The sequence below is a fragment of the Mytilus californianus genome, unplaced genomic scaffold, assembly GCF_021869535.1.
Source record: "Mytilus californianus isolate M0D057914Y unplaced genomic scaffold, xbMytCali1.0.p SCAF_13, whole genome shotgun sequence".
NCBI lineage: Eukaryota > Metazoa > Mollusca > Bivalvia > Mytilida > Mytilidae > Mytilus > Mytilus californianus.
Genome location: NW_026262615.1, coordinates 30,511,515 through 30,527,101, shown reverse-complemented (window position 1 = coordinate 30,527,101; position 15,587 = coordinate 30,511,515). Strand labels below are relative to the sequence as shown.

The window sequence follows — 15,587 nt, the reverse complement described above, 5'->3', positions numbered from 1 at the left end:
GGAGATTGATTGCATGAACATATTTCAGTGTTACAAAATACTACCAAAAAAAAATGCATCATTTTTCGAAACGGTTGCGGAATCATTTGAACGAGATTTCATAGCTTGGCCACTACTACGCAATAAGGGATGTGCCATTCGTTAAGTTTCGATTTTGTTGACATCTGTTACTGGTCTTTGTCAACTTGTCAATATCTAGATCAATTCATTGCCGGTAAACATTACTTCTGGCCTACTCTTTAATTTTACAACACCGAGTTATCTTTCATCATGAGCTTTATTTTGTTCTTAAGTATATAATTTTGGAGTTTACTAAGAAGTATCACTCTTACGACCCCCACATAAGGTATCCTTGATGTAGTCTCATTCTATTTCATTTCAATGCAAAGGCTTTTGGTCTGTTTTGACCAATTTGGATATAAGAGATGACAGCAACCAAACCATAGGGTGCTGCATCATCTGCTACAGTGACAATGAACTCTGGAGATACAAATATCTTGTTTTAAGATAAACAATAGGCCTTCCTAGTTGAACCAAAATTGCTCCTCTTTCTTTTATTAATTGATGAGACCTTTAACAGAAACTTCTCAGAAAAGAAAATAGTATGTGTCTGGCTTCATATTTTAAAATATTCAATATATGTTTTATTTTTAAGAAATAGTGTCTTAATTAATAGGGTGCGTTTTTCCCCAAAGTAAACGTTTATCTCTACCGCAAACAGTGTCAGACTATCCATAAAAAATAAAATTGGTTATTCGATGTTTTTTTGTATTCTTTGTTTGTATACAAATATTTTCTGAAGAGTTCGAAGTAAGTGGTTGATGGGATACGTCTGTTGTACTTGTTATTCTGCCAGTTCCTGTTACCATAGTTCATGTATTAAGACTACATCAATTTTAAAAATAGTAGCACATTATGCTAGTTGATGTATAGTAGTTAAGATAATGCAGAATAATATTTTCACTATTCTTATATGAAAACATCCAACGTAAAGATTTAAAATTACAGACAAATTCAATATACCTTGACATCTATATAATTTTTGTTTCTTTACTTCCGAATCACTGTTCTAAATTCAAGGCTTATGTTAAGAAAATCTTGTTTAAATCAGATTTGTTTCGCCCCTCTTTTCCAATACTCGAACAATGCTTAATAACAATATTGTAAATACCCTCATTAATTGTGACACATTCTGATATAAACTTGAACTAACATCTTGACTAGAAACAAAGGGACATTTAAATTAGGTAATATTACATACATACCTTATTTGTTGCGTCATAAATCGTGTAAATTACTTCCTTGTTTATTTATAACTATTGTTTTTATGTGATATAAATTAAACTCAATTTATGCATGTAAAGAAAGGCCAAAACAAATTCAAGGTATGTGAATCGTAAAAGGAAATTTACTTTTTTTTGGTCTTTTCTTGGTTCATTCAATTTCACAATCTATTCAGGCACGGTTATATGTACATGTAGCTATTGCATGTAAGAATTAATCATGTAAATGGAATATAACTGTTTGGATTTGAACACTTGTCAACGTCTTTTTTATACTTAACAAATGAAAGATCTTTACTTTGGTGTAGGCTTCTTGTCAGATTTACTATTACGTACCTTAACGGTTTTTTGCGTCTTTGTTTATTTGTATGTTTGTTGGAATTCTTTATCATCTATGTGTTTTGATATTGTGTAGGCACGCTTATTGTTTTTTGCGCTAAAATTAAATTTTCACTTTTTGACACATTTGTTACCTTCAATTTGTTTTGCAGAAAATTGATTTTCTTCTTGTCTTATGCAAGATGTCTTATTAGACCAAGGTATTCATTTTTAAAACATCCTGCAACCCCACACCTATCCAAGTAAATCAAATGGTCACCCCTTAAGCATGTTAAGTAAAACTAGTTTAGATGCCTGCGAACGATTTATTGAATTTATATATTTAGCAATGGTTGGTTTGAATATAGGGAAAATATCAAAAACATATCTGCCTGAATTGGGTATTTTACAAAAAAAGAAGATGTGGTATGATTGCCAATGAGACAACTCTCCACAAGAGATCAAATGACACAGAAATTTACAATTATAGGTCACCGTTCGGCCTTCAACAATAAGCAAAGCCCAATTTGTTTAGTGTTGTAATGAAATACTGCACTGATAGATATGCATTTGTTACACAATAATATTTTAAAAGTAAGTGAATATGCTAGGTACATTGATCAAATAGAAGCAAACAGGTCCATAAATGAACGTTATGTAGTCATATTGTCCTCGAACCAGGATGCTGTCAGAAGCTGAACCAAGGCTGTTGTACAAACTAAAGAGCGATCTATAAGGTTACAAGATAAAGGCATCAATGTCATAGGTCATACATATATCATTTTTTATTTTGGTTGTTCTTTTTATTTGCAACATTGTTAAAAATGAAATATTATGCATGATATTTTTGATGCATACAGATGTTTTATCTTTATTCTATTGACTTATTCAATAGATTGACGGCTGCAGAAATGTTTGTCCTTTATGACTTTATTGGATGACCTAGGTCTTTAAATGATGCCACAGTATTGAAGAATTTTCACTTGGAAGAAACGTGGCATGTATGCCAATTGAAAAAAAAAACAAATGAACTTACTTAAAATTGTTTTTAACGGAAAAAAGAACGGCTCGACAGGCTGACACGTACACCATCTTTCGAATACTTCCATAAAATTATATTTTCTAAATATAGTGATGTTAAAAAACAAACCTTAATGACATCAAACAATGTACCTCAATTTTAATTATACATGCATCCATGTATATAAGCATGATAAGTGAACACTTTGGCGTTTAAAGTATGAATGCTACACATCAATACTGAAGTTATTTTACAGTGGACTTTAGTTCATATTGCTTAAGCTGTCTCAAAATATGTTTATACTCACATACATTGTTATGTTGTTAATTAAGGAAAATATGAAATCAAAAATGAAAGTTGAATGTTTTTTTTTAATTTAAATCTTTATGTTTTATTTTATGTTATGTAACAAGGTCATTTCGTTAAGTTGTTTAAGGAAGTATTCTTGTTTTATAATTTTAATCTGTACACATATCTCTCATAGGACAACTTAAAAAAAAGTCAAATTTTGAGTCTGCCCAAAAGACATAGATTAGCTCTCAATAGTGATTTTTGATGAATTTAAATGTGACATTCAATTATAACGTTTTTGTTCTGTAGAATTAATGTTGATGATGTTATTGCCGGTAGTACAAAAGTGGAAAATGTGTCAATCCTTGTACATGTTATAACATGCATAACATGTTTACGACGACATAACTTGGATCATATTAACAATTTATTGCGAATAAGTAAAGCAGTATTATGACATAGCACTATCAAAATATAGAATGATAATTATATGAAACTGAATCAAAAACGTTCTCTGAAACATAGTCAAAAGCTTATCTTAAATGGCAGGTTTAAGCATGGTTCACCAATACCAACGAAATTCACAAAAATGATACTCCACGAATAATAAAAAATCCATAATATTTTTATTCAATAATCACATACCATCATAAATCAAAACTGTTTTCCCCCATTCGTTTACAATAAATAGTTAACTGTAGTCTTGCGACATGTTCCTTGATTCCGTGACCTGAAGTCAACTTTTCAAACCAGCTCCATTTGCATGTCCGACGTTTTTGATTCCCCTTCAAGTCTGTGTTTGTTGTTCGATCCCTGTCCACTGACGTAGATATGGCCATATTCATCAGAGCATATGTCAGTGGGTGTATCAATGGTGGTAATATTATCTATCTTAATAAGTCGTCCATATTTTCCATTATACGTGATATAATTTGGACCTCCAGTACATGATAAAAAAGACTGTTCATCAACTGCATGGAACTTATAACACATGGACCAATATGTCGTCCTCCACCTTGCGATACGACTGTGAGGCTAAAGAAAGAAAAATAAAAAGGCAGCTGAAGCCATTTAATTTTTTAATTTTTGTAACTATTAGAGTAGTCAGTGCGATTATTTATAACTTGCAATGAGCTTGAATCTAGTTTAAAGTGACCTGGAGTATTCTGAGATTGGCGCTGTGTGTCATTTTGTGTGTAAAAGAGAGGGGAAAGATACCAAAAGGACATTCATACTCCTAAGTCGAAAATAAACTGACAACGCCATCGCTAACAAAGACAAACAGACAAACAACAGTACTCAAAACCCAACATAGAAAACTGGAGAATTAGGTACCTAAGAAGGGTTAGCAGATCCTTCTCCACATGTAAGTTATAAGTTGTAGTTTGTGATTTGTGCCAAAATCACGATTTGAGCTCTATTCATCTGATTTGGCTTAATTTACATCAAAAAAATTTACGACAACAATTATGATAGACATGAACCAACGACAATCAATAAACTACATGCTACCGACTTTGGACAGGCACATACAGATGAGTGTTTAGTCGACGTTAAAGTAGCTATATGAATAGTATGGACACTGAAGTATGAAATTTATATTTCCCAAATTCATTGGTTCCTTTTTGCGAAGTGCAAACTCTGTCAAAAAAACGCACACCATAAAAGTTAACACTGACATTTATCCCTATGCAATAGTGAGTGTTGAAATAGTTTGTATACTGAAATGTATAAAGCGTTCTAACTTATTTTTGTATATTTACTTTATCGTTTTAATCCTTGTCATTTTTTTTAACAATTATTCTTCACAAATTGTCGAATGACTGCTTCCTCCGGAAGCTGGTTAGTGTCATGATGGAATTAAATTTTTCGGTCCTTATAACGATTTACTTTTAGCTAACTTGTTAACACGACTAAGCTAACCAGTTATAACGAAGCTTATCTTACTCGTTATAACAATTAAGCTTACTTGATTAAACGACTTAGCTAACTCGTTTAAACAAATTTAAGTTATTTTAGTTGTTTAAATGTGTTAGCTATGTCGTTTAAACCAGATAACTAAGTCTTTATAACAAGTTAGCCTAGTTGTTTAACGAGCTAGCTAAGTCGTTTACACAAGTTAGCTAAGTTGTTTAAACGAGTAAGTTAAGCAAAACGCTATAATAAGTTAGCTTAGTCATTATAACGACTTAAAAAATAAAATCCTCCCTGGCACTTACCGGCTACCGTAGCTTCCTAACTTTACGAGGAACATAGGTTTTATAAAATTGTCCAATCTTTGAGTGCATAATTTTTTTTTCTTAGTCATTTTCATTAATGAAACAAGTTATTATGTAAAGCCATTTCATTTCAACTTATTGAATCCTGGTCTCTTCATTACACCATTTAAAAGGCTAAATTATTGCTTAGTTACTTGATTGGGGATTCTAAAATATAACATTCTATGTATAATCTTGTTTGAGAAGAACCAGGTCTTCGTGGAGAAAAACTTACATATGATCATAATTGACAGGAAATGCATACGACACATCTTGTCAGTTAACGCCAAGAAAACATGGAACTTTCTCCGAAAAATCCAGTCCAGTACTTGGGACTGCTGAAACACAAAATACGGTAGTGCTTAGGTAGTTACATGTTGTTTGGAAGAGTTCGACCATTCTGTCAGGGTCAACTTGTAGGACAGATCTGGATTTAGGTTGTGTAATATAGCCTATATTTTGACTCGTTAAAGCAATATCATATGGTTCACTGTATACGTTAAGCTTCTATAAATAATTTCCAAAAGGATCAACTAATATTAGATTCTTTTTATCATAGTCACATAGCAAAATGTTCCCTTTTAGGGTAGCTGCTATGCCAGTAATTCGACCAAAGTCATGGTTGAATTGACCTATGTAAGAAAATCCATGTCTAACATCACCTGGTACTGCCAACACCTGTGCCATATATATACTGTTTGAAATAAAATTATATGAAATTTTGTTACATTATCATTTTCTTGAAATTTCCAGGACACATTGCACGATACACATTAATCAGTAAATAACAAAGCTTTTGAACTTTTTTCAACATGTATTTGTATTAAGCATTTGAAAATTGGATAATGATACTATATATTTCCCAAACCACTGCGCAAATTCAAACAATTTTCAAGAAATCATTTTTAGTCATATTTAATTAAATACTCATACAATGACAAATAAACTCCTACCGTTAGTATCATTAGTGCATGCGATACGTATTTAATCAACTTTATGACATAAACTTGAACTTATATCTTGACTGGAAACAAAGGGACATTTTGAACCAAGTTATATTTTCCTACCTTATTTGTCGTGCTACCGATCGTGTAAATTACTTCCTTGTTAATAATATACAATAATGTGTAAGGAGGCTTATCTTTTGTGTGAAATAAATAGAACTCATTTCATGTCTGTCAATAAAGATCGTAATAAGTGTGCATGACATGCATCGTTTTGAACGAAAACGTCACATTAAGTATTTCTTTTGACATGTTAAAATTGTGTGTCCAAAACTGTACTGGCGATTGATGTTCATATGCAACCTAAATATATATCTGGCAAGTGAACACATTGAGGTTGAAAACTCAAAACGGAAAGTCCCTAATCAAATAGCAACATCAAATGATAAAACACATCAAACGAATGGACAACAACTGTCTTATTCCTGACTTGGTATAGGCATTTTAAATGTAGAAAATGGTGGATTGAACCTGGTTTTATAGCGCTAAACCTCTCACTTGTTTGACAGTCGCATCAAATTCCATTATATTTACAACGATGCGTGAACAACACAGACATAATAGGTACAATTGGGGTACATCAGTCATCACTGTGTCACAATCTCAATTAAAACAAAAACAAACAAATATTTAACAAAGAAGCACAAAAAGCATCTATTAAATTTAACAACCACATTCATTGATTACTTATATATGTATTTTAAATCAACCCATAAAGGATTGAAATATTTGAAGTCTTGTGACTGCATTCACATCAACTTTTGTTTAGAGTCGTGTGTTTGACGTCAGAATGTAAACGTCACACAGGACGAAATATAAAATATTTTTTTTCGTTTAAACCACATCTCTTTTTATATATATATATTGACAATGCCATGGCTAAAAAAATCATCGTATAACTTTCCTAATCATTAAATATCATACTGTATAGGAAGATATACAATACGGACATAGAAAAAATGCTTTGTGTTAAGTTATTTTTGAAAGTGTTCATACAACAGTAAACTTGAATCTGTATTTGAAGTGTAACAAAACAACATGACACAAAAACAAAGTTATACTATTTATATAAAAAAAGATCAACCTAACACATAAACTAAGCTCTCCAAGACTGCAATTCAAATTAGTCTACCTAGACAAGATTTGGTAAATACATCAAACGCATGGCCTAGTGCAACATACAAGTACTGTAAGTCCAGAAATTATTGCGTGCATTTATCATTGCGATTTTGTCATTTTAGACTAAAATGCGATTTTAATTTTTGCAATATTGAAAAAAATCCTGTATAATTCATATAAAAAATTTCAAAATGCGAGTTTAAATTATTGCGAATATAACCCAGTCGCATTTTTCGTAATGATAAAAACGTCGCAATAATTTCTGAATTTACAGTATTGAGAGGATCATATGTGACATCAGCTTAACATCAAAACACGTCAGACTATTATTTTGTTTAAATGTCAACACCAACAAAGAAAATATTCAAACATTTCGCAACAATTTTAAAAGAGAACCATTTAAATGGAGCACTCATCAAGTACCAAAAATGCATCTCCTGGATGTAAGATCCTTTCGTAACAAGAGCGATGCATACATGTAACCATATATCGTGTATGCATGTATGTTCTGTATCTCCCTCCTTTAGTATGAGCACCACCATGGTTTATGGTGTAAAAAGGATGACATTTAACACACTGTACCGGTACAGATTTAATGCGAGCATTTGCCTATCCAGGTTCCCAGCCTGGCCGTGACGGGTCTTACTACCAGAAAGTTAACCTTCCCCAAAAACAATAAGTACAATGTAATAAAACATACGAACATACCAACTCACTTGATTCACTCATCCTCAAAAATATAAAAATTGCAAAATATAAAAACACATTATATACAAAATAAAGGATAAGGTCAACCCGGATACCGCACAAATGCCTAAACAACGAACGGGAAACAGGAGAGGACATGCTTGGAATCCAAACCGATATAGCTAAATGCCCAGCTGTTTTCCTGGTAGAGGAAAGCCGAAAATCTTATGATAAAGGATCTCGGAAAAAAAAACCGATCCATTAGTGGATCTGCTAAAACCCTCAGACATCAAATAGATTGGTCTGATAGTTTCCCACGTGGAAACTACTAATGGATCCCATCTGACCACATGTCTCAAACAAACCTGAAAATATCTGTAGAAACCTTCCTCAACAAAACAATATAATCCAAACCATAAAATATATCTGTAAGGACAATAATATCTATCCATGAAGCCAATTTGACAAAACAATTTCAATGGTTTTGAAGGATTCGCTCTTCAAAACTTTTCACGTCCGCTCTCATCGGCATGCTCGACTCGACTCTACTACTCCAATATTACTATAGATTTTCACTTCTTCGTACTTTGAACATCAAAATGTTTTCTCCATTTGATATGTACATGTAAACCTAACAACAAAATTATATTCATCTACCTGTGTATTATATTATTGCAAATGGCTGTTTTTTTGTGCAAGCTTATTTTTTTTGTGTTTTTGAAATTGTTTCACATTTCACAGCAATATAATACTGTTACTTTAATTATTCATCCCTAATTTTATTTATTTTGTATTTACATTGTATCATAGATCATATTTCTTTGTTCAGTGTATATCCACTTGAGTTAATGTGTCTTTTGATTGATTTAAGCCATTTTAATTGATATTTTATAGTGTGTATTTCTAAGATGTGATGTTACACTATCGTTTCAGATAAGGGTGAAGGTTTGGTACCATTTAAATGTTTAAACCAGCTGCAATTGTTTGCACCTGTCCTAATTCAGGAATCTGATGTACAGTAGTTGTCGTTTGTTGATGTGTTTTATAAGTGTTTCTCGTTACTTGTTTTTTTTTATATAAATATGACTGTAGGTTTCCCCGTTTGAATGGTTTTATACTAGTAATTTCTTGGGGCCCTTGCTGTTCGGTGTGAGCCAAGACTCCGATTTGAAGACCGTACTTTGACCTATAATGGTTTACTTTTATCAACTGCGATTTGGAAGGAGAATTGTTTCATTGGCACTCTTACCGCATCTGCTTATTTTAAAGATGAGAATATCGTGCATTCTTCGTAATCGATTAAAGAGATCAATTGGATGCCTTTGTCTGTAGGAGTAATTTGTTTCATAGGACCTTTATACGACCCTTAAATTTGCAAAAAAAAACAATTGATCGTCAATCCTTACATTTATAAAAACAAGGATACATGTTTAACATCTTTAAACAGTATACTATTGCTGAATTAAATATCCTATGTGTTACATTAATGTAGTAATCATGTTAATTGCTTGATTCATTTAATATTAGAAACGGAAAGCAATCGAAATGCCAATGGAGAACATATGACAGCCATTTAATTTTGTAATACAACATAATCAATAATACATATCATCCAGTCCTGATTCAGTGCGATATTTAAATAAATGATTTCTGATTAATTACGACAATTAACGTCAATTAGTAGCAATCGTTTGTCTTTTCGCGCTTTGAAAAAGTGATCTCTTTTGATAGGGTCCATGACGCAAAAATCATTACCCATTATGTTTCATTATTATTATTATTATTACATGTATAACAGCGCATTATATAATATTAAAATTACCCTAGGCGCTTTCCAACATATATATATTCACATATATAAGTATTACCAATAAAGTATGAAAATTTTAAATAAATCCTAAAACAAAAAGCTTTTAAAAATATTGCATATAAAATATACTATTGAACTTACTGATAAACAATAAAATGTATATGAAATGGGCATGGTAAAATTAAGGAGATATTAAATGTATCAATCAAAGTAATGAAAAAAGGAATACCATGATAACATTTTTTTATTTGTTTTTCATCTCAAATTGAAAACTTAGGTCTAAAACATGAACCCGCATTTCTCACTGCTGGTTCAAGACGAACCTTTCCACCGGTTTGAGAGATTTTGTTTGAAAGATATTGATCACAGAGCAAATAATCATTGTTGATATATCATACATATAGCTATGTGGGTACTATTACTACGAATGTTTTTTTTTTAATTCAAAGCATAATTAACAAATAGCCAATTTCTATATACATGGTATAGTATAATATTGAACAGAAAATTTGTATTTGTATTTGATCATCAAATAACATCAAAAACCAAAACTGATTTTCCCCATTCGTTGACAATATACAGTTTACTATAGTCTTGGTTGAAGCACAAGGCGACAGGTTCCTTGATTCCATGATGTGAATCCAATGGTATGTCTAGTACTTTCCAATCAGTTTCCATTCTTTTTAATTTGTTCGAATATTTCGTGTCCTCTACCAGTCTGTGTATGTTATTCGATCCCTGTCCACTAACGTAGATGTGGCTGTTGTCGTCAGAGCATATGTCCGTTGGCGAGTCCATGGTGGCAATATTATAAATCTTATTGTGATAAAATGTGTCCATATGTGGCCGTCTGCTTGTGCTGAAGTTGTGCCTGATATAATTTTGACCGCCTATACAAGATACGAAAGAATCTTTATTTAATGTATGGAACTTTACAACACGTGAACCAATCATACGTCCATTTTTAGATATGTCTGTGATGGTGCTGGAACTTAAAAAAAACAATGAAATTATTTACATACATAATAAAATACATAAACACTGGTATGTATAACTTGTAAAGTATGCATTCAAGGATTCCGTTACAAACTTGATCTAACTACTCACCTCATTCTTCGAAAGATACATTTTTGTTGGAAGTTTGGTTGTGCTTGTTACAACACACGTGATATCACGCAATCATGATAAGGTTGATGTTTCGAAAGCTAAAGATACACCCCTTTATAGCTTAGAATAAGGTTTTCAATTCAATAGCATAGTAGATATTATCATGATCGGTTTTTACATTGATTTTTTTTAAATCAAATAAAGACAACTAGTTATGTATTGCAATTCAGTGATAAATACATCCTGTCGATACGTATATTGAAGCATTCCATAAAATCATCTGGTTTATCTTTCGAAGTCCTACTTTATGTTAATAAGTGGAGCACATTGTATTTTTGCAGCCTACAAAATTATAAATGATTGTTGAGTTATCTGATTGGAAATTCGATTAAAAATGACATTTTTTTTATGGCTTATGTTGTTTGAGGAGAAAGAGGTCTTTGTGTAGAATATTTATTGCACATTAAACTAACATTTGTTCGTAACTGACACCACCTGCATACATACAACCATCTTTGTTAACTCCAAAAAAACATGGTTTTGTCCCTGATAAATCCCTTCCAGTATTAGGTAGTGCTGAAACACAAGACACTGTAGTGTTTAGGTCGTCGCAAGTTACCTTGAAGAGTACAATCATTTTATCAGGGTCAATTTGTAGGACAGTTCTAGAGTTTGGTTGTGTTATATAGCCTATATTTTGACTCGTTATAGCCACACCATATGGTTCACTGTCTACGTCAAGCTTATTTAAATAATTTCCATGGGGATCAACTAATATCAGATTCTTTTTAACATAGTCACATAACAAAATATTCCCCTTTATTGTAGCTGCTATCCCAATAATTCGGCCGAAGTCATGGTTGAATTGACCTATGTAAGAAAATCCATGTCTAACATCTCCTGGGACTGCCAACACCTGTGCCATCTAAAATATTTGAACAGAACTATCAGTTTTGTAACTTTTTTATTATTATCTCAAAACGATATGTACCACAAGATAATATTATTACTAGATTAAATCGTGCCTCATATATTTCCCGGTGAATGTTAAGTTTTATTAAGATTTGACGACTAAATTGCAAGATAAACAAGAAGGAAATTATAATAGTTTTTGAACATTTTGTTCAAATCAACACAAAGTGACCTACATACATTTTTATATTGTGTCTATTAACGGTAAGGCAAACAGGTAAGACGGACTTACTTATTTGTATTTTACTGGATATCATAAACAGTAAACATGTAACAGTTAAAGCTTAAGGTTAATGGTACTCAGTCTGACATTTGTACATGAAAAACGTAGCGAATACTGTAGACGTAAAGTTAAGTTTGAGAATGGTTGTTATTGTGCTTTATTGATTTAACATAGGGTAATGCACACTGTATATCTTTGGAAGGTTTGCATTTTTAAAAGTTAATTCTTATATATTTATCATGTTTATTTCAAGAGTTGCTGCTGTTCATAGACTGTTTTTATATGACCAACTTTTTACTCCGGGTTTTATAATTTTTCGACAAGATAGCTTTTCTGTTGGAAGACACCCTGGTACACAGTCAAGTAAGAGCAACAACAATAAGTGAAATCAAACATAATCGGTGTAATTTGAGGGGAAAGTCATCTAATTTCCGATGATGTTGTTGTGTAAAGAAAATATTAAGCATTTAATTTTCCCCACAAAATGTACCGATTGAAAGCTTGATTTTTACTTGTTCATTGCTCTTGCTTGTTACTGAGATGTCCAACCACAGTGTAGGTAACCAGTCGAAAAAGTCGGTAATATGAATATAGTCTAAAAAATAAAAAAAAGTAAGCATTTGTCTGGCGCACTTTTTAAAAAATATTAAGTATATGTCTTATTTTTTAGGAAATATGGTTTTAAGTAAAAGGTGTGTTTTTCCAAGGTAAACGTTTATCTACGCCACATTTAGTGTCAGACTATTCATACAAAATGCCTTTTTTTGGTTATTTTTGGTATTCTTTGTTTGCATATAAATCTGTTATGAAGATTCTGATGTAAGTGGTTGATGTGGTCTGTTGTTCTTGTAATTCTGCCAGTTCCAGTTACCATAGTTCATGCATTAAGACTACATATATTTTAAAAATAGTAGCACAGTATGCTAGTTGCTGTATAGTAGATAAGATAAAGCAGAATAATATTTCCACTATTCTTATATGAAAACATCCAACGTAAAGATTTTAAATTACAGACAAATTCAATATACCCTGACATCTATATAATTTCCGTTTCATTACTTCCGAATCACTGTACTAAGTTCAAGGCTTATGTTACGAAAATCTTGTTTTAATCAAATTTGTTTCGCCCCTCTTTTCCAATACTCGAACAATGCTTAATAACAATATTGTAAATGCCCTCATTAATTGTGACACATTCTGACATACACTTGAACTAACATCTTGGCTAGAAACAAAGGATTTTTTAAATTAGGTAATATTACATACGTACCTTATTTTGTTGCGTCACAAATCGTGTAAATTACTTCCTTGTTTATTTATACCTATTGATTTTATGTGATAAAAATAACATTCAAATGTATGACTGCAAAGAAAGGTCAAAACAATCTCAAGGTCTATGAAACGTAAAAGCAAATTTTTTCTTTTTTTGTCATTTCTTGGTTCATTTAATTAAACAATCAATTCAGGCACGGTTATATGTAGCTATTGCATGTAAGAATTAATGGAATATAACTGTTTGGATTTGAACACTTTTTTATACTCAACAGACGAAAGATCCGTTTTTCGACTCCAAAATCTAATCCGTTAGTTTTTTACGTTGGTGTAGGCGTCTTGTCAGATTTACTCTCACTTACCAGAAAGGTTTTTTGCGTCTTTGTTTATTTTTATGTTTGTTTGAATTCTTTTGAATTATCGATTGAGTAGCAAGCTTATTGTTTTTTGCGCTAAAATTAATTTTCACTGTTTTACACATTTGTTACCTTCAATTTGTTTTGCAGAAAATTGATTTTCTACTTGTCTTATGCAAGATGTCTTATAAGACCAATGTATTCTTTATCGGGAAGCTTAATAACAAAATGTATGATAAAAGAGATGATTTGTCATTTCCTTTTGTTATTTATTCATTTTTAGATGGTGACGTTCCCTTGTCGCCATCTTATGGTGTTTATATATCTCAACTTGTTCGATTCGCTCGTGTATGCAACAACGTATTTGATTTCAACGAAAGAAATCTCTGTATTACTAACATTATTACACCAGGGTTTTCGATATCACAAACAAGTCAAAACATTTACTAAATTATATCATCAGTACAAGGACATCATTCGTAAATATAAATCAACATGCAGACATCCTATACGTTCAGGTATTTCACATCCAATATTTTATGGTAACATTCTTTACAAAGCACAAACATGTCGGCATTCACCTCAAAAGCTTACCAAACCTTTAAACAGACTTATTTGGAAAGGATATAGTTACGATACTGTTGTCAAGTCATTAAAGATTGCATATTTTGGTATTAATATTTTTTCACTCATAAGGTCTTTGCATCGGAAATAACCACATGTATTCTAAAACCAGTGGTCTGTTGTTCAACTTGTCGTTAGTGCTAACGAGTCGTTAAAATTTCTTAATCATCCGATTAAAATAAATCATATGATTAGAGTGATGTTTAACTTGTCGTTAATTTTAACGAGTCGTTAAAAATGCTTAAGCTGTCGTCAAAATTAATCCACCTCTTTGAGGTGTATTTAAATTTTAATCATATGATTAAGATATCAAAAAAATGGCTGACATTGCAATGCTTCATCTGCCTAGAGTTAGGAGAGAAAGGCATTATCGAGATTTTAATCCATTAAATAAAGATTACAGTAATGAGCAGCTACGACAAAGGTATAGATTTGGTAGAGAAACCATTGAATTTCTTGCAAATGAGTTGAGAGGCGATTTGGAGAGAAGTACCAGAAAAAAGACAGCCTTGACAGTTGAACAGCAAGTCATGATTGCCCTTCGTTTTTATGGCAGTGGAAGTCAGATGCAAGTAGTCGGAGACACTATGGGTTATAATAAGAAGTCTACTGTGTCAAGAGTAGTAAGCGATGTTACTGACGCCTTGGTAGCTAGGAAAGATCAATACATCAAATGGCCAACAGAAGAACAGAAAAATGTCAACAAACACGCTTTTTATGACAAAGCTGGGTTTCCAAATATAATCGGCTGTATAGATGGGACACATGTTCATATTCAAGCACCTACCGAAGATGAACCTGCTTATGTAAACAGGAAAGGCTTCCACAGTGTCAATGTCCAGGTTATTTGTGATCATCAAGGTACGTGTGTTGTTTTCTCCACGTTCATATTTCAGGACGATAAAAATTTCTTTTTCTTGCTTGACGATGAACAGAGATTGAGTCATAAGAACGACAACTCATTTGGAAGCTAGACCAAATAGTCCCCACATTTCACCTACAAACTCGCCCCGCTCTTAAACACCGTGTTGCACCTAAGCCATTCGCGTAATTGAACGTGATGATAGAATCACTAGACTGATAATATTGACTTCACAGGAACGTATATAATTTCTTTTGAATGATATATACGTTTGAACGTTTGTATAAACAGTTCACATTTTAAAAAAAAGTACAAGGTGACCATCCCCATGTTCTTGTTAAGTCACATATTAGGTGTATATACTACATCTATAAACTGTT

General features: G+C 32.1%; 2 protein-coding genes across 3 annotated transcripts in view; both read right to left on the bottom strand.

The window, feature by feature from the left end:
- Window positions 1–6,277, bottom strand: part of LOC127723496 (uncharacterized) — a 143,331-nt gene extending 137,054 nt beyond the window's left edge. Inside the window, exon 1 of the mRNA XM_052230143.1 lies at window positions 6,239–6,277. The gene's annotated coding sequence lies outside the window, so the exon portion shown is untranslated. The remainder of the gene's footprint in view (window positions 1–6,238) is intronic.
- Window positions 6,278–10,017: 3,740 nt separating this feature from the next.
- On the bottom strand, window positions 10,018–15,173 carry LOC127723494 (uncharacterized). Of its 2 annotated transcripts, none has more exons than XM_052230141.1 (3): window positions 15,133–15,173; window positions 11,372–11,823; window positions 10,018–10,782 (listed from the first exon to the last, which is right to left on the bottom strand). In XM_052230141.1, the coding sequence occupies exons 2-3, from the start codon at window positions 11,821–11,823 to the stop codon at window positions 10,320–10,322; spliced, it is 915 nt and encodes a 304-aa protein (XP_052086101.1). In that variant the 5' UTR covers window positions 15,133–15,173; the 3' UTR covers window positions 10,018–10,319. The 2 variants fall into 2 exon arrangements, with proteins under 2 accessions (XP_052086101.1, XP_052086100.1); XM_052230140.1 differs by lacking the exon at window positions 15,133–15,173 and adding an exon at window positions 13,364–13,407.
- Window positions 15,174–15,587: the final 414 nt, after the last annotated feature.